Source organism: Balaenoptera acutorostrata, chromosome 6 (assembly GCF_949987535.1).
Source record: "Balaenoptera acutorostrata chromosome 6, mBalAcu1.1, whole genome shotgun sequence".
Lineage (NCBI taxonomy): Eukaryota > Metazoa > Chordata > Mammalia > Artiodactyla > Balaenopteridae > Balaenoptera > Balaenoptera acutorostrata.
Genome location: NC_080069.1, coordinates 123,886,763 through 123,905,549, shown reverse-complemented (window position 1 = coordinate 123,905,549; position 18,787 = coordinate 123,886,763). Strand labels below are relative to the sequence as shown.

Genomic DNA, 18,787 nt, shown 5'->3' with positions numbered 1-18,787 from the left:
CTCCTGAAGACTCAGCAGGAGGTGGGGGGTTGCGCTGGGGCCCCCAGCAGATGTGAGGCTACACGGCAGCACCCATGGGGGCAAGGCCGCTCAGCCCCAGGGTTGCTGGGGGCATGAAGGGGCCCTAGCCCAGCCGTGACCCTCCGGGAGAGCTCATTACATGGCCAGCCTCTCCCTCACTGGCTCTTTAGCTCCAAAGCTCTCAAGCGATGGTCCTCATCACCCCCTCCCCCAGGTCACGTTTCTAACTATCCCCCCACAGCGTCCAGGAGATGGGGGTGCAGTGCTTCAGGGGCAGGTGGGGGGGGGCGCCCTGGGCAGGGCCGAGGCCTCGTGGCCCAGCGAGCCCTGCCCCCGGCTGGCTCCAGAAGGTGCGTGCAGGATGCGGGCAGCTGCAGGAGCTACGGCCACAGGCTCCCTCCGGCAGAGGGCACCCACCTGCCTGCTCTGGTCTTACTGGAATCTCTATCAGACTCGTGTTCCTAAGGAACAAAGCCTGCAAGTCCTCCTCTGCTCTGAAACCTGCCATGGCTCCCTACTGCTCCCGTCCAGAGCAAACTCCAGAGTGTGCATCTAACGCTTGGGGAGAGGAAGCTGCAGGCACCAGCCCTTGGTGCTGCTGGGCCGGCTCTGCAGCTGCAGACACGCCCTTTACTCTGCAGAAGGAGGCTGATGAGGACCCTGCACCTCAGGGGCTGCAGGGGGACTGAGTGAGGCTGCTCACGTGAAGGGTCATCAGCACAGGACTGGGGGCGGCAGGGGTGGGTATGGGAGGAAGGCTCCCTGGAGGAGGTGTCCCTGCCACCGCACCTCCCATGCTGCACTGTGGGTTCAGATGCAGCCTGGACAGGACCTGCCATGCCTCTGTCCCTGCACGAACAGGGACAGTGGGGAGCCAATCATTTGCAGGGGCCAGCCTGCCTCTGGATCTACTGCCCCCCACTGCCTCCAGGAAGAGGATGGAGAAGAGAGGAATCTGGTCTCCAGGGCCTTGGCCGGCACTTGCCTCCCTCCTGCCCAGGGGCTGCCCATCAGCTGCTTGAGTCCACCAGGCGTGCCTGTTAGAGGCACTTAATCTCCAGCCTTAGCAGTCTCCTCCGGCAAATGGGAGTGACCGCTGGGCAGCGGCCCCCAGGGGCGTGTCAAGGAGCAGGAAATGGGGTTTGAGGGTAGGGAGGGGCCCAGAGGGCATGTGGCCAGCAGGAGGGGGTGGGGAGGCTCCCCAGGCACCCTTGGTCTGCCATCTGCCAGTCTGAGTCTCTGCCAACCCCTCGCCCCAACCCTGACACAGCACAGCGCCTGCCCCCACCGCCCCAGGCTTTGGCCCTGGCTGTTCCCTCTGCCTGGAAGCCCCTGCCCATCTCCCCGTGCTCCCCCCCGAAGGGCCAGTGCCCCAGGAAGCCCCGCTCTCCTTGCCCCGGCCCAGCCTGCACCTCCCTCTACCAGGCACAGGTTTCCATGCCCACACATGTGCCCACACCAATGGGTCTGATTCATCTCGGTTTCCCCCGCAACATCTAGAAGGGCTCCTGGCACAGGGCAGGGGATGGCTAAGCATTAGCCCTGCAGACTGAGCCTCAATGTCCTCATCTGTGAAATAAGGGTGTCGTGCTGCGCCGGTGCTCAAGGAGGGGCCGGACAGGGGTTGGCACTGCCCCTGCCTGGCTGGGGAACCAGCCTCCTGCACCTCAGCTGCCACTGGCTCCAGGCACCAGCCCCAGGGAGCCTGAGCCCTGATACACCCAGCTCCCATCCGCTATGCAGCCTCCCTGGGCCTCACGCTGCTCACCTCTGAAGCGGGGCACAGATGCTGGCCCTGCATCCCCCCAGGTGGCTGCTGGAACCAACAGGAGTGTGGCCTCCAGTGGGACAGGGCTAGGGCAGTGGTCACCAAGGCACCTGGCACAGCGCCCAGGTCCCCACTGCCTTTCTCCCCTCCGGTCGTATCTGCAGGCCCTCTGTGCTCAGCCTCTCAGAGCAGGAGGGAGCAGGGGTCCCACAGGCTCCCCGAGGCGGGCTGGAGACACACTGAGCGATTGGGGCGCTTGGCTGGGGGTCCCGAGGGAGACCTCGGCCGTCCCTCCCTTCCCGGGGCTGCAGGCAGCGCGGCAGGTGCAGCCGAGCCGAGCGGAGCCCGTGCGGGATGCGAGCGCAGAGATGCAAAGCCCCTCCCGGCGGCGCCCCGCGCCCCCGCCCCTACCTCTGGCCCACGTCGCTGCCTACGGAGCCCCCGCCGCGGGTCGGCAGCAGCGGGCTGAGCCCGTGCGGCTCCTCGGGTGCCGAGGCGCCGGCCGGGGCGCCCCCCGGGCCCGCCTTGCCCTCGGACGGCGAGCGCGGCAGCTTGGCCCGCGCCATCCTGCCGGAGCGCACGGCGGCGGCGGCGGGCGGCGGTAGGCGGGTGGCGGCAGAGGAGCGGGCGCTACCATCTCCGCGCGCCGCCCCGCGTTCCCCGCGCCGCCGCCGCAGTGGAACGGCCGAGGGGGGCTGGGAAACTGGGGGCGGCCGGGCTCCCTCCCGCCGCGGCCCGGGGGCGCCCAGGCTCGGCCGCCTCCCCACCCCGGAGGCCGGGTGCGCAGAGGACGCCCCACGTGGGAGGAGGGTCTTGGCGCCCCAGGCTTCGAGGGGCTGCCTTACAACGGAAGTAGTAGTAATAGTCATGCTGCCGGTCACGGCGCTGGGAGGAGAGGAGGAATAGTAGCGCGGTGACAGCCGGTGGCTCTTGGCCGGTCATCTCCGCAGGCGGGGGCTGCTGGCGAGGGGAGCCTCAGCCGGCCTGTGGGTTCTGGGGACGCGGGTGGGGCTCCAGTTGGCCAGCCCAGAGCCACGCGCACCTGCCAGCCCCTACCCCTGCTGCCCAGGTTGGGTGGGTCCAGCCCCTCGGTCAGGTGGGGACATCGCTGTCTGTCCTCCCAACCGCAGGCACTCAGGGGCCACCCCTTCCCCCACTTCCTTCCCCCCAAAGCTTTCGGGGAGTCCACGGGGTACTCATTTACCGGTGCCCGCATGCCAGGCTCAGCTCCATGCCAGGCCTGAGATCCCAGCCGTGGATGAGGCAGCTACTTCCTGGAGCCCAGTCTGCGCCCGACGCCCTGCTGGGCGAGCTCGGATCCTCTCACTGAATACAGACAGCTTGAGGAAGTGTGCAGATTTCTGTCCGTTTGCAAAGTGGGGAAACCAAGGCGCTGAGCGGGGGAAGTGGCTTCCCCAGGAGGCCAGACAGGAAGCAGTGGCGCGAGGTCTCCCCCCACCCCGGGACCAGCTGATGGAGCCTCTGCTCCCTGTTGCCACGTTGTGTGGCTTTTCTGCCCAATTCCTTCCATTTTCACAGACGAGGGAGGCCTGAGGCTGGGAAGGACAGGTGACCCGCCTAGGTAATGGCCGTCAGGTGTTGGCACTGGGAGGACCAAGGCTGTGGGTTGGCAACCCTGGAGCCCAGCTGGGTGCAGGGGGGCTCAGACGACACCTGTCCAGGCTGCCGGGGGGCTCCAGGCCCTGCCGACGCGTCCAAACCCTGACGCCAGACCGGAGCCTCCAGCTTGGCCAGCCTGCCTACCTCTATTTCTCACCACACCTGTGACCCAGCAAACCACCAGGGCCCGGTGCTTACAGAGGTCTGCAAGAGGAAGGTGGGCCTCAGTACACCCAGCCCCTGGCCTGGGCCCTCTCCAGACATTGCCTTGTCAGGATAAAGCCGTGTAAAGCCATTCGGCGGTCTCAGCAAACACTCATACGAGCATTTCCCCCGACCGCCTTCTACGTCCCATCCCGTATCTGCCGAGGTGTTTGTACCGGCCAAGCACTGGGAGGCCCCTGCCCGCCCTGGGCAGAGGGGGGGGCAAGCCTCTGTCAGCCATTCCCTACTCTTCCCGCGGAGGGAGAGGCATGGAGCGGCTGCAAAAGAGTGAGGGCTGGAAGTGCCTCGGGCCTGCTGGTGAGTGAGACGCATGGTGATGACTGTAAAACAAAGCCAGCAGCACCGCGGGCACGCGGGCACGGGCAGCGCCATCCGCGGGGCCACGCTGAGGCCCCTCTGCATGTGTGTCCACGCGAGACAGGCTGGGACCTGGGACCCTTTGCTGCAGTGCTTGCACCAAAACAAACATCTCTTCGAGCAACGAAATACAAAGAAACTATAAGGGACTAAAAATAACTGCGAGCATGCGCAGTTGGGGCAAATTCTGGACAACAAGATACAAAGAGACCAAAACAACCCAACTGCCACTTCTGAGGAGCCGGGAGCAAAAGCAGGGTCCTGCGTGAGACCCTTGCACACACCACCAAGGGGTGGGCAGACCTTCTAAGCCACCCCTCCGGCCCGACCCCTGGACACACCCCTACCCTCACCCCATAGAAGGAACCAGCTGCCCCCACCCCTCAGCGAGTGAGCAAGGGAACCTATTACTTGTTCATGCTCCCCACTGCAGCAGCAGGGCCCCCAATAAAGTCTTGCCTGAATTTCTGATGTGGCCTCTGATCAATTTCTATTGATTAAGGAGGCCAAGAACCCTGGTCGGTAACACACACACAATAGACCATCAGGGACGTTCACCTGTGCACCCCAGGAAGCTGTGAGAGGGGCTCCTTGGGACTCTAGGGTCCACAAAGAGACCAGCACTTGATTTCCTTGAGCAAAGGCAGCGAGTGGCAGCCCATCTCAGAATGCTCGTGGGAGCGCCATCTGCAAGGGCACAGCATGGCAAACGCCTCACGTCCACCCACGGGGAAGGCTCAGCGTGTCTAGCCCATCCACCCTGAGTGCTGTGTCTTTCCCGTTCTGGGTTTTGAGAATGCAGTGGGTTGGCAGGTCCCGATGGTGTCTGAGGTCCAGGGTCAGATCAGGTGACAAGGGCAGGATGTCCAACATTTTGTGCGGCGGGATCTAACGACAAATACAGGCTAATGTGTGGTGGTTACGTCTGGGAGTGGGCTGGGGGAGGCCTTTCAACCGGCTGCTGCATCATTTAGGTAAGGTTTCATTTATTTTGAAAACAATGGTCCACTCTTATCATCCAAAGTCTAGTGGTATTTTCCTGTGTGGGGAGGAGAGACACCCCTCCTGCGTGGACCAGTGCCCCACGGCTCTGCATCCCCAGGGCGCTGTGGGGAGTGTCCAGCGGGCAGGCTGGATGCTCTCCCGTGAGGCGAGGCAGGCAGAGCAGCCCCCAGGCCCTGAGGAGTCCCAGCACTGCTCGCTCTCACGGGGCTCAGACAGACTCAGACGCCATGGCTGCGTGTGGTGGGGTAGGACAGGCAGAAAGGCTGACTGCTCCTTTTGCTCAAGCACTTGCACCTTCTTCCAAAGGGCTTCATTCCTGCCACAAGGCAGCCCTGTGTCATTCTGTGTGGGGGCACTGCTGGCTGGGTGGGGGTGGGGCAGGGGTGGTAGGTGGGAGGATGGGGAGCCAGGTGGAAGCCAAGGTGTGTTTGAGGGTGGAACTAGCCAGGCTTCCTGGAGGACTGGATGGCGGGGGATTCAATCGGGGGTGAGGAAAGGGGTAGGTGGTGTCACCTGAGATGGGGCAGACAGAGGAGCAGATGGCGGGGTCTTCCCAGACCTGTGTTGGACGTTCTCAAAGTACACAAGACAACCATAGTGCATGCAGTGGAATATTATCCAGCCTTAAAAAGGAAGGTAATCCTGGGCTTCCCTGGTGCCGCAGTGGTTGAGAATCTGCCTGCCAATGCAGGGGACACAAGTTCGAGCCCTGGTCTGGGAAGATCCCACATGCCACGGAGCAACTAAGCCCGTGAGCCACAACTACTGAGCCTGCGTGTTTGGAGCCTGTGCTCTGCAACGGGAGAGGCCATGACAGTGAGAAGCCCACGCACCGCGATGAAGAGTGGCCCCCGCTCGCTGCAACTAGAGATAGCCCTCGCACAGAAACGAAGACCCAACACAGCTAAAAATAAAATAAATAAATTTAAAAAAAAAAAGGAAGGTAATTCTGACACAGGCTACAACATGGATGAATTTTGAAGATATTGTGCTGAGTGAAATAAGCCAGTTGTGGGACTTCCCTGGTGGCAGATTGGTTAAGACTCCGCGCTCCCAATGCAGGGGGCCCAGGTTCGATCCCTGGTCAGGGAACTAGATTCCACTTGCATGCCACAACTAAGAGTTTGCATGCTACAACTAAGGAGCCCACGAGCCGCAACTAAGGAGTCCATGTGCTGCAATTAAGGAGCCCACGAGCTGCAGCTAAGGAGCCCACTGGCTGCAACTAAGGAGCCCATGTGCCACAACTAAGGAGCCTGTGAGCCACAACTAAGGAGCCCACCTACCACCACTAAGACCTGGTGCAACCAAATAAATAAATTAAAAAATTACATTAAATTAAAAAAATAAAAGAAATAAGCCCATCGCAAAAGGACAAATCCTGTAGGATCCATTTATCTGAGGGACCTAGAATAGTCAAATCCATAGAGACAGAAAGGAGATGGTGGGGGCCAGGAGCTGGGAGACGGAGTTAGCACTTAATGGGGACAGAGCTTCAGTTTGGGAAGATGGGAAAGATCTGGAGATGGATGTGGTGATGGTTACACAACAGCGTGAATGTGCTTAAAGCCACTGAGCTGTGCGCTTAAAGTGGTTAAGATGGTACATTTTTGGTATATTTTACCACAATTCAAATAACCAATTTTTTTAAAAAGAAGGAAGGAAGGGAGAGAGAGAAGAAAAAAAGGGGGATAAAGAGAGGATGGACTTCGTAAGACAAAGAACCCAGCCAACAATAAAACATGACCTGGAGCAGAAGGAATTCCCTAAAAAGGCTTCAAGCCCTAAACCCACTGGACAGGGACAAGCTCAAAAATGAGCTACGTCGGTATCTCAACAGAGTGAGGGAAAAAAGGGAGATCACAGAATTTTGGAGACAAACCGAGAGCCCAAATACTAAATCACACGGGATCACTAATGACTAAATCACACGGGATCACTAATGAACCCAATCCAGAGAAGGTATGACTGAAAATGGAGTTACTGACAGAGGGATGGCCCCGTTGGCACAGAAGCAGATGCACAGCAGAGTATCCAGGAGCTGAGAGCTGTGGGAACACTCACCCAAAGAATTGCTTGTGCCCTGGACAGAGGCCCCAACCTGTTTTAAGTATTTAAAACGTATTCAGAAAGTATTGAGAAATATAATGATGAAAGAACTACACGCTGAGTTCCAGGAAGATAAGGTACAGGGTGTGCCACACCCAGGTACTGATCCCATTAATCTGCTGGGCTTAAAGGATAGAGAAAGGGTTCTTCAGGCGATAAGACAGACAAAGCAAATCAAGTGGAGGGTAGAGCAAGCTGGCTTCGGGGGCTGGGGGAGGCGATGGGGAGCGAATGTTTAATGGGGACAGAGTTTTGGTTTGGGAAGATGAAAGAGGTGGATGGTGGTGATGGTTGCACATTAAGCATATGCGTACTGTACTTAAAGACAAAGACTGCAACAAGAAGCAAAGAAGGACATTACATAATGATCAAGGGATCAATACAAGAAGAATATATAACAATTATAAATACATGTGCACTCAACAAAGGAGCCCCTAAACACATAAAACAAATATTAATAGACATAAAGGGAGAAATTGACAGTAACACAATAACAATAGGGGACTTTAACACCCCACTGACATCAATGGATCAGACAATCCAGACAGAAAATCAATAAGGAAACACTGGTCTTAAATGACACATTAGACCAGATGGACTTAATATATATATATATATATATATATATATATATATATATATATATATATATAGAATGTCTCATCCCAAAGCAGCAGAATACACATTCTTTTCAAGTGCATATGGAACATTCTCCAGGATAGATCACATGCTAGGCCGCAGAACAAGTCTCAGTGAATTTAAGAAAATTGAAATCATATCAAACATCTTTTCCAACCACAACACTATGAAACTAGGAAAAAAACTGCAAAAACCACAAACACGTGGAGGCTAAACAATATGCTACTGAACAACGAATGGATCATTGAAGAAATTAAAGAAGAAAATAAAAACATACCTGGAGACAAATGAAAATGGAAACACAATGATCCAAAATCTGTGGGATGCAACAAAAGCAGTTCTAAGAGGGAAGTTTATAGTGATAGTGATACAAGCCTATGTCAGGAAATAAGAAAAATCTCAAATAAACAACCAAACTTTACACCTAAAGGAACCAGAAAAAGAAGAACAAAGAAAACCCAAAGCTAACGGAAGGAAAGAAATCATAAAAATCAAAGCAGAAATAAATGAAGTAGAGACTAAAAAAATCAATAGAAAAGATCACTGAAACAGAGAGCTGGTTCTTTGAAAAGGTAAAGAAGATAGATAACCTTTAGCCAGGTTCACCAAGAAAAAAAGAGAGAGGGTCCAAATCAATAAAATTAGAAATGAAAAAGAAGTTACAGCTGATACCACAGAAACACAAAGGGTCATAAGTGATTACTACAAACAATTATATGCCAATAAAATGGACAACCTAGAAGAAATGGACAAATTCCTAGAAATGCACAGTCTCCCAAGACTGAACCAGGAAGAAATAGAAAATAGGAACAGACCAATTACCAGTAATGAAATTGAATCAGTAGTAAAAATCTCCCACAAACAAAAGTCCAGGACCAGATAGCTTCACGGGTGACTTCTACCAAACCACTAGAGACGAGTTAACACCTACCCTTCTCAAACTATTCTAGAAAATTGCAGAGGAAGGAATGTTTCCAAACTCATTCTATGAGGCCAGCATCACCCTGAAACCAAAACAAGACAAAGATATCACAAAAAAAGAAAATTACAGGTTAATATCACTGATGAACAAAGATGCAAAAATACTCAGCAAAATATTACCAAACTGAATTTAATAATACATTAAAAAGATCATACACCATGATCAAGTGGGATTCATCCCAGGGATGCAAGGGTGGTCCAATATCCACAAATCAATCAATGTGATACACCACATTAACAAATTGAAGAATACTAATCATATGATCATCTCAACAGATGCAAGAAAAGCTTTTGACAAAATTCAACATATTTTTATGTTGAAAACTCTCAACAAAGTGGGTATACAGGAAACAAACCTCAACATAATAAAGGCCACATATGACAAGTCCACAATTAACAACATAGTTAATGGTGAAAAGCTGAAAGCATTTCCTCTAAGATCAGGAAAAAGACAAGGATGTCCATTCTTTTTTTTTTTTTAGAAATTCACGGTCTTTTATTTATTTATTTATTTATTTATTTATTTATTTATTTATGACTGTGTTGAGTCTTCGTTTCTGTGCGAGGGCTTTCTCTAGTTGCGGCAAGTGGGGACCACTCTTCATCGCGGTGCGCGGGCCTCTCACCATCGCGGCCTCTCTCGTTGCGGAGCACAGGCTCCAGACGCGCAGGCTCAGTAATTGTGGCTCACGGGCCCAGCCGCTCCGCGGCATGTGGGATCTTCCCAGACCAGGGCTCGAACCCATGTCCCCTGCATTGGCAGGCAGATTCTCAACCACTGCGCCACCAGGGAAGCCCCAAGGATGTCCATTCCTGCCACTGCTATTAAACACAATATTGGGAGTTCTAGCCACAGCACTCAGACAAGAAAAAAAAATCCAAATTGGAAAGGAAGAAGTAAAACTGTCACTGTTTGCAGATGACATGATACTATACAAAGAAAATCCTAAAGATGCCACCAGAAAACTGCTAGAGCTCACCAATGAATTTGGTAACATTGCAGGATACAAAATTAATATACAGAAATGTGTTGTACTTCTATACACTAACAACAAACTATCAGAAAGAGAAGTTTAAAAAAATCCTATTTACCATCACATCAAAAAAAAATACCTAGGAATAAATCTAACTAAGGAAATAAAAGATCTGTAAGAAAACTGTAAGACACTGATGAAAGGAACTGAAGATGACACAGAGGGAAAGATATACCATGCTCATGGATTGGAAAAATTAATAGTTTAAATGACCATACTACTCAAAGCAATCTACAGATTCAATGCAATCCCTGTCAAAATACCAATGGCATTTTTCACCAATGGCATTTTTCACCAATGGCATTTTTCAAAAGCTCCCGACTGGCCAAAGCAATCTGAGAAAGAAGAACAGAGCTGGAGGTATCATGCTTCCTGACTTCAGACTATACTACAAAGCTATTGTAATCACAACAGTATGGTACTGGCACAAAAACAGAAATATAGATCAATAGAACAGAATAGAGAGCCCAGAAATAAACCCACACACTTATGGTCGGTCAATCTGTGACAGAGGAGGCAAGAATATACAATGCAGAAAAGACAGTCTCTTTCCCAGTGGTGCTGGGAAAACTGGACAGCTACATGTAAAAGAATGAAATTAGAATGCTCTCTAACATCACATAAAAAAAAAAACCTCAAAATGGATTAAAGACCTAAATGTAAGCCCTGAAAACATAAAACCTAGAAGAAAACAAAGGCAGAACACTCTCTGACATAAATCGCAGCAATATATTTTTGGATTTGTCTCCCAAGGCAAAGTAAACAGAAACAAAAGTAAACAAATGAGACCTAATTAAACTAAAAGCTTTTGCACAGCAAAGGAAACCATCAACAAAACGAAAAGACAACCTACCAAATGGGAGAAAATATTTGCAAATGATATGACCAACAAGGAGTTAATACTCAAAGTACATAAAGAGCTCATACAACTCAATAACAAAAAAACAAACAACTGGATTAAAAAATGGGCAGAAGACCTGAACAGACATTTTTCCAAAGAAGGCATACAGATGGCCAGCAGGTACATGAAAAGCTCAACATCACCAATCATCAGAGAAATGCAAGTCAAAACCACAATGAGGTATCATCTCACACCTATCAGAATGGCTAACATCAAAAAGACCACAAATAACAAATGTTGGCGAGGATGTGGATAAAAGGGAGCCCTAGAACACTGTTGTTGGGAATGTAAATTGGTGCAGCCACTGTGGAAAACAGTATGGAGCTTCCTCAAGAAGGTGAAAATAGAACTACCATATGATCCAACAATCCCACTCTCCTGGGTATATATCCCCCAAATCCTTGAAAACACTAATTCAAAAAGATACATGCACCCCAATGCTCATAGCAGCATTACTTACAATTGCCACGACATGGAAGCAACCTAAGTGTCCATCAACAAATGAATAGACAAAGAAGACGTATGTATAAATACAATGGAATACTAGTCAGCCCTAAAAAAAAAGAGAATGAAATTTTGCCATTTGCAGCAACGTGGATGGACCTGGAGGGTATTATGTTTAGTGAAATAATTCAGAAAGTGAAAGGCAAATACTGTGTTATCACTTATATGTAGACTCTAAAAATAAAACAAATGAATGAACATAACAAAACAGAAAGACTCAGAAACAGAAACTGACTCTGGCCCTCCCCCCTCCCTCTTCAAAAAGCCCTGTGATCCCATGGTGTCCACCCAGATGATCCAGGACTGTCTCCCCATCTCAAGATCCTTAACTTCAACACATCTGCAAAGCCCCTCTCGTCACCTAAGACACTTGCAGGTCACAGGCATTAGGACATGTACATCTTTGGGAGGGGCACACTGCTCAGTCCATCACACATGGTGAACCTATGTAACGCCATTGGTCAATACATGAAACCCAGAAAGAGTAGTCCAGAAAAAACACCTTCAGCTGTCATCCTTTGAGGCTGCTATAATACACTTTGAAAACTGGTAATTAAATGGAAAGGAATGAGAGTGTTTTCCTGCTTTCTCAGCAGGAATTATGTTTCGGGGTGTACAACTAGCTCCCATTGATGTAGGAAAACCATCAGTTAAAGAAGAATGTGGCTTATACTCAAGGAGGGTGGAGGAGAACAGGAAAGGAGGTTGCCCAAGCCGCCACAGAACGTGGGGCTCAGGGAGGACGTCCGGTGGGGTTGCCACCCTTAGCTGCACCAAGGAGGGGGAACGCATGGTCGTATGATGACGGATCACCTTGCATAACTGCCCAGTGCACGGGCTGGGCTGTCGTCATTAAGCCATCGTGTCCCTCTGGCCATCTCTAACGGAGGGACAACCAGGACATGGGGCAACATGGGGACCGTGGTGGCACTTAAAACCTTCTCTTGCCTGAAACATTCGAGTTCCATCCACGAGACCTTCAGACCCAACATCCAGTTTACAGGAATATTGGAGGCAGAGCAACAAGCTGAACCACCCACCAAGAGGCAACCAGACACACAGACGGCAGAACATTCTGCAGGACCAGAGGCCTGGCGTATCAGCTACCTATGCTGTGTGACAAATTGCCACCAACTTCACAGCTTAAAGCAACATATACTCGCAGTGCCGAGGTTAGAAGACCGGGTGAAGCTTAGCTTGGTGTCTTGCTTAGGGTCCCATGCATCTGAAATCAGCATCAGCAGGGCTGGGTTTCCACCTGGACCCCTGGAGAAAATCCGCCTCCAGGCTCATCCAGTTGGCTGGATTCAGCTCCTGGCGGCTGTAGGACTGAGGTTCCCCTTTCCTGCTGGCTGTTGGCTGCTCAGCCCCTAAAGGCTGCCCTCATCCCTGGGCCCCTCCACCTTTAAGGTGGCAATCGTGGGTCAGATTCTCCTGTGCCCCAAATCTTTTCTTCCACTTCCAGCCAGGGAAAACACTCTTGCTTTCAAAGGGCCCCTGTGACCAGAAAGGGCCCAACCTCCTGGTGATTAACTCAGCCAATTGATTAGTAACCTTTTATAACGCAAAATTGCCATGGGTATGAGCTTCCTATGGCTGACGTAACAAAGTACCACAGTCTGGATGGCTTGAACAACAGAAATTCGTTCTCTCCCAGTTCTGGAGGCCAGAAGTCCAAGATCAAGGTGTCAGCAAGGCTGGCTCCTTGTGAGGCCGTGAGGAAGGATCATTCCAGGTCTGTCTCCAGATTTCCCTTTTTCAAAAGGTCACCAGTAGGGACTTCCCTGGTGGTCCAGTGGCTAAGACTCCGCATTCCCAATGCAGGGGGTCCGGGTTTGATCCCTGGTCAGGGAACTAGATCCCACATGCTGCAACTAAAAGATCCTGCACATAGCAACGAAGATCCCACGTGCTGCAACTAAGAGCCGGTGCAGCCAAACAAAATAATAATAATAATAAATAAATGTTAAAAAAAAAAAAAAAGGTCACTAGTCATGTTGGATTAGGGCCCACCCTAATGACCTCATGCTCATGTAATGACCTCTAAAGATCCTACTTTCAAATAAGGAGATCCTGGGGGTGACATCTCACCATCTTTACCAGCTTGGAGATTAGGGTGGGGGACCTGGGGAGGCCACATCTGATAGGAGCCACTCTGGATTAAAAGGAGTTAGTGAACCCTAATAACCAGATGCAACACAATATTCCTGGACCAAACAAACCAGCCGAGAAGGACAGGTTGGGGCCACCAGGGAAATGTCTTCCCCAAGCCAGGTATGTGCTGCCCCCTCCCTGGACTCCACCCTGGCTGCAGACCCGGAGCCAGGAGCCCGCACCCACTCCCCCCAGGCTCTCTGATCACCTCATGGGCACCACCCAGGGCTCCCCGACTTCTCAGGGGAGACGGCTCCTCTCCTCCTGCCCCCCCAGTGCAGACACGAGTCTCAGGAGATGCCCCATAGATGCCACACGAAATCTGTGCTCCCCCACAGGCTCCAGGGGAGGGTCCTTCCTGCTTCTTCCAGCTTCGGGCGGCCCTGGCTTGTGGCCACGTCACCCCAGTCTCTGCTCCATCTCCACAAGGCTTCTCCTGTGTGTTTCTCTTCTTACAAGGATACCAGTCAGCGGATGTAGGGCCCACCCTAAATCCAAAATCATCCCATCTCAAGATCTTTACCTTAATTACACCTGCAAAGACCCTATTGCCAAATAAAAGTCACGTTCCCAGGTGCCAGGTGGACATGAATTTGGGGGACACTATTCAAAGCACTGCAGTGGGTCTGCAGTTCTTTCCTGCAGACCCCCTCTCCTGAAGTTCCCCCAATCAGCTATGCAACCTTGAACAGGTCCTTTTCCTGCGGGATCTGCCTCTACTCACCAGGTGCCTGCACCCCGTGGGTGAGGGGAGAGGGGTAGGCTCTCCCTCCAGGAATCCTGGGATGTTCTCGGGGCGTAAGGAATTTGAAATCAAGGCAGGGCTTAACCCCGTGAAAGGTTACTGGCCATCTTTTTTTTTTTTTAATTAATTAATTTTAGTTTTGGCTGCGTTAGGTCTTTGCTGTGCACAGGCTTTAATTGCGGCGAGTGTGGGCTTCTCATTGCTGTGGCTTCTCTTGTTGCGGAGCACTGGCTCTAGGTGCAAAGGCTTCAGTAGTTGTGGAACGCGGGCTCAGTAGCTGTGGCTCACGGGCTCTAGAGCGCAGGCTAAGTAGCTGTGGCGCACGGGCTTAGTTGCTCCGCGGCACGTGGGATCTTCCTGGACCAAGGCTCGAACCCATGTCCTCTGCCTTGGCAGGCGGATTCTTAACCACTGCGCCACCAGGGAAGCCCCGGCCATCTCTTTTGTAGTGTCCACCTTGTTTCCCCAAGCCTGCTGTGGATGGAACGTGTGTGTCTCCCCAAACTCACATTGAAGCCCCAACCCCCAGTGTGATGGTGTTTGAAGGTGGGGCCTTGGGAGGTGATTAAAGTTAGATGAGGTCCCGAGAGTGGGGCCCCAAGATGGGATTAGTGCCCTTATGAGAGCACGTGCTCTCTGTGTCTCTGTGTCTCCTGTGAGGACACGGTGAGAAGGAGTCTGTACACCAGGAAGAGGTCCCACCAGGAACCACCCCCCCTTCACCCCTGGCTGGTATCTGATCTCAGACTTCCAGCCTCAGAACTGTGAGAATTAAGTGTCTGCTGGTGAAGCCCCTAGGCTGGGGTGTTTGTCGCACAGCTCGAGCTGCGTGAGACACAGCCTGGACACTCTCACCTCCCATTTTCACTCCAAGTGGATGAAGCCGAATGACACACGCACAGAATTTTCAACGGCAAAGGCACATCGTGGGAAGCATGTCAGGAGTGAAGGGAACCGCACTGTGACACAGAACCGAGCACGGTTTCCGTGACACTGGGGGATGCTGGCCACGCTCTCGCTGGATGTCTGTGTTCTGCTTTGCACTAATTGGGAGGAATTTAATTTTGATTCGGGCACACAAGTCCCCGGGATGCAGGCTTAGAGGCAAAGAGATGCAGTGAGATGTGCAACACCAGGGGCCGGGATGGGGACCCGGCTACCGGGGGCGCCCAATTCGCCATCTCAGGGTCTCCCCCAGTATCCTCGGGATGTGGGCAAGGGGAGCCAGGGCCCCTTCTCATCACAGAACTGCTAACACCTTGACTGGTGTATCCCGGATCACTGAGAGCGTGGCTGTCTTCCAAGTGCAGACTCAGGTCCAGGAGCCCCGCCGACCCGCCTTGGTGTCCACACTGCTGCTCACACGTGTGTGCGCCCCTCCATCACCCACGCCCTCCCTGTCCCGTTTGTTCTTATTCCTTTATCCTCCATCTGCTTGCTGTCGATCCTGCCTGCTCCTGGCCTCCCAGGACCGGGGGCGACCCAAGCCCCCACACGCCCACCCAGAGGGAGGGACACAGGGTAGGAGGAAGGCGCGGCCTGCCCCTGGGAGCCCCGGCCACCTCCCTGACCGCCTCCGAGGCCCCTGCTCTCTGCGGGGGTCCCCCAGGTGACAATGGGGAGCAGAATTAGACCTGGCCCCAGTCCTACGGTGGTGTGGCAGAAAGGCAGGCAAATGAGCCCCAGGCCCGGAAAGTGCTAGAAAGATGGATATAAATCTTACCCCTTGGGACACAGCACACAGAATCGGCCAGGACCTGAGCCTTTCCTTGGCCCAATCATGCAGACAGAGGAAAGTGAGTCCCCAAGAGACACAGGGACACTGAGAGAGCCGCCTGGCGGCGTCCGGGCCAGCTCCCGCTGTCCATGCACCCAGCGCACTCGCCACTGTTCCGTCGATGGTTTAAAGTCAGAAACTGCAGAGACAGAGGCAGACCGGAGAAGGCATGCAGCTGCGGAGGACGTGGGCGGGTCCTGGGAGGAGGTGAAGGACCCTGAGCTCAGGTGGGATGGAGCTGAGGTGAGCACAAGAATTTCAGGCCTGGGCGACGGACGGAGCTGGGAGTGTTGGGGGCCCACTGGAGAGGCTGGTGTGAGGGCGGGCAGCTGTCCAGGGGGCAGAAGCAGCCGCCCCAGGGGTGACCAACTTACGCAGGGAGGGGGTCCTGAGGTACCCCCGGGCCTTGGGTCTGAACACCCAGGTGGCTGCTCTGGGCTGGGGAGGGGCTGTGGGGGGAGGTGAGGCGTCTGGCTTTAGACCCGAACTCCGGGGTGCTGGACGACATGCCCCCCGCACCCCAGCACCATCCAGTCCTATTCTGCATGGAGCTGAAGGTGGCAGGGGACCCCCAACCTGCCTGGGCCCCACCAGCCTGGGCCACCGCCATTTCCCAGGTGGGCCGTGTCCTCCAAGGCCTTCAGGTCTGTGATGGACACAGGCCCCTGGCCAGGGTGGGGCAAGAAGGCCAGGATGGGGCCGGGATCCCACCTTGCCCCATCCTGACTGCGGCTTAGCAGAAGGCAGGCCCTGGGAGTTTAAGCGTAACACCAGGGGCTTGAACGCAGCCCCCGCACAGGAGGAACCCAGGGGACCCCGGGGGCTGGGCCTGCTCCAAAGGCACCTCTCTGAGCCCTGCCTGCCCCACCCGGAGCCCAGCCCAGGGGTCGGAGAGTCCAGCCCTGGGGGCCGTGGCTGCCAACAGTGGCTCCTGCAGGGCGGGGCCGGGGTCTGTCCTCAGGGAGCCCCCCGCAGTGCAGGCCTGCCTCCCCACTTCTCGGCTTGCTGGGTGAAACAACACCGAGTGCAGCTCAGTCCCACAGGAACGGTCAGGTTCCATCCGCTGTTGCTGGAAGAGCTTAGGGAAACACTGAACAGGGCCCTTCTGGGCAGTGCTCTAACCCCTGGAGGCCTGGCCTCCTCACCTCCCTGCAGCCGGCGCTGCCCCGGAGCCCCCAGGGGGGCGCACACACCTCCCCACCCCCCACCCCGTCCTCCACTAGATGCCTGGGGGCGAGGGGGGCACGGACCCTGACGTCACCTCCCACTGTGGGCTGGGTCCTGGCCGGACAGGCAGCTGGGGAAAGCAGCTGGTCCCCGGCACGCAGGCCAGGAGAACACCTGGCCGGGCCTTCTCTTCACCTGTGGCTCTGCCCACCCCAGCCTCTGGCTGGATCTGCCCCTCATGGGAGACGAGCGTGTGGTGTGACAGCCCGTGGCCCCCGCACGGCGGTGCAGAGAGGGTGGGGGGTGGGTGGCTGGCTGAAGCCTCGTGTCCACGTTACAGACCAGGAAAGGGAGCAACACTTAGAACGACCAAAGCCCCGTCTGCGAAGCCCTGTCCCGCTCTCCTCACAGCCGCCTCTTCCAGGCTGGGCTACCATCGGCCCTCTGCAGGAGGAAGAGCGGGCGCGGGGACTCACCGCCCGGCCAGGCCTGCAGCCCGCGAGCCCCGCAGGGGGCCCTCAGAGCCCCAGGTCCAGCCCCCAGGACCAGGTGAACCAGGCGCAGTGGAGGGTCCACTGCGGACGGGGAGGGGCCTCCTGGAGCTGCCCCTTGGCTCCTGGGGCGAAGGGGCAGTGAGCTGACCCGGGACAGGGCAGGGAGCCCCGCGCCCCGGGCCTTGCAGGGTCCAGGCCTAGGGCTAGAGCCCTGGCTCCCCAGGAGCCCCGAGACCCGGCCACAGGCAGTGATGAGGGTCCCCTAGGACCCTGGCTGTCCCCCCTGCCAGAGGCTGGCCAGCAGTCTCCTTCGCTCACGTGGGCTGAGCCCCGCCCCCACCCCCCAAGGCCACGGCGTGTGAAGCTGTGGTGACTCATGGCTGTGGCTTTATTCCCCTGGAGAACAGGAAGCCCACAGCCCTGGCCGCCTACCCACAGCCTGCCAGGAGTCGGGCAGCAGCGCCCCCGCTCACCCCACAGAGGCTGCCCCGGGGCGCGTGAGCGGGGCTGGAAAGGAGCCCAGGCAGCAGGGACCCAGGAGCATGCGGCGGGAGGGCAAAGCACAGCTCTTCTCCCCGGACCCACGACGCCCGCTCGGCAGTGCCGATTCGCCCAGGCCACCGGCCCTTCCTGCTGCAGCCCCAGGACCCCGGCCCCGGCCTGGCCCTGGGCTCTGTGGGACCGTCCCTGGGGCACACAGCACTGGCTGAGGGCACATGGCCCTGCTGGTGGGGCAGGCTGGCCGCCTTGGCCTCCAGCCTCCCGGGCCCTCCGGCCGCCCCACAGCCTCTCAGCCCCAGTGCCTGCTCCCTTCCCTCACCCGACGTACACACACATCCTTACCACCTCTCCGCACGTGCAGCGCAGGGTCTCCATGCCTGCCCGGGGACCAGGGGGCCTGTCCTCTGGAGGGCACACACACACACACAGCCCGTCTCTGAACACCACAGCACACAAGCACAAAGTCCCTGCGCCCAGCACACAGGAGACTTTCCCCCTGAAAACAAGGCTGAGGAAAACAGAGACCAGGGGGTTGCCAGGAGCTGCAGGGCAGTGACTGCTCACGGGTACGAGGTTTCCGTCGGGGGTGATGGAATGGTCTGGAACTACATAGTGGTGATGATGTGTATGTACCAAATGTCACTTTATATTTTAGGTTTTGTATATTTCACCACAATAAAAAAACCCCAAGCCACAAGGTCCAGAGCACGGTGGAGGATTCAGTGCCAGCTTCCCATTTCCCAGGAGACAGGGACAGTTCCCTCCAGGCAGACACACGCCACCCT

The 18,787-nt window shown here is 54.8% G+C and overlaps 1 protein-coding gene across 5 annotated transcripts in view; it reads right to left on the bottom strand.

The window, feature by feature from the left end:
• Positions 1 to 18,787, bottom strand: part of KCNT1 (potassium sodium-activated channel subfamily T member 1) — a 66,894-nt gene that overhangs the window by 35,419 nt on the left and 12,688 nt on the right. For 2 of the 5 annotated variants that reach the window (XM_057548916.1, XM_057548915.1), the window contains exon 1: positions 2,201 to 2,359. The exons of the other annotated variants lie outside the window; for them this stretch is intronic. In XM_057548916.1, the coding sequence (XP_057404899.1) occupies positions 2,201 to 2,355 (155 nt within the window). In that variant the 5' untranslated portion in view covers positions 2,356 to 2,359. Of the gene's footprint in view, positions 1 to 2,200; positions 2,360 to 18,787 lie in introns of those variants that run through there. 5 annotated transcript variants of the gene reach the window in all.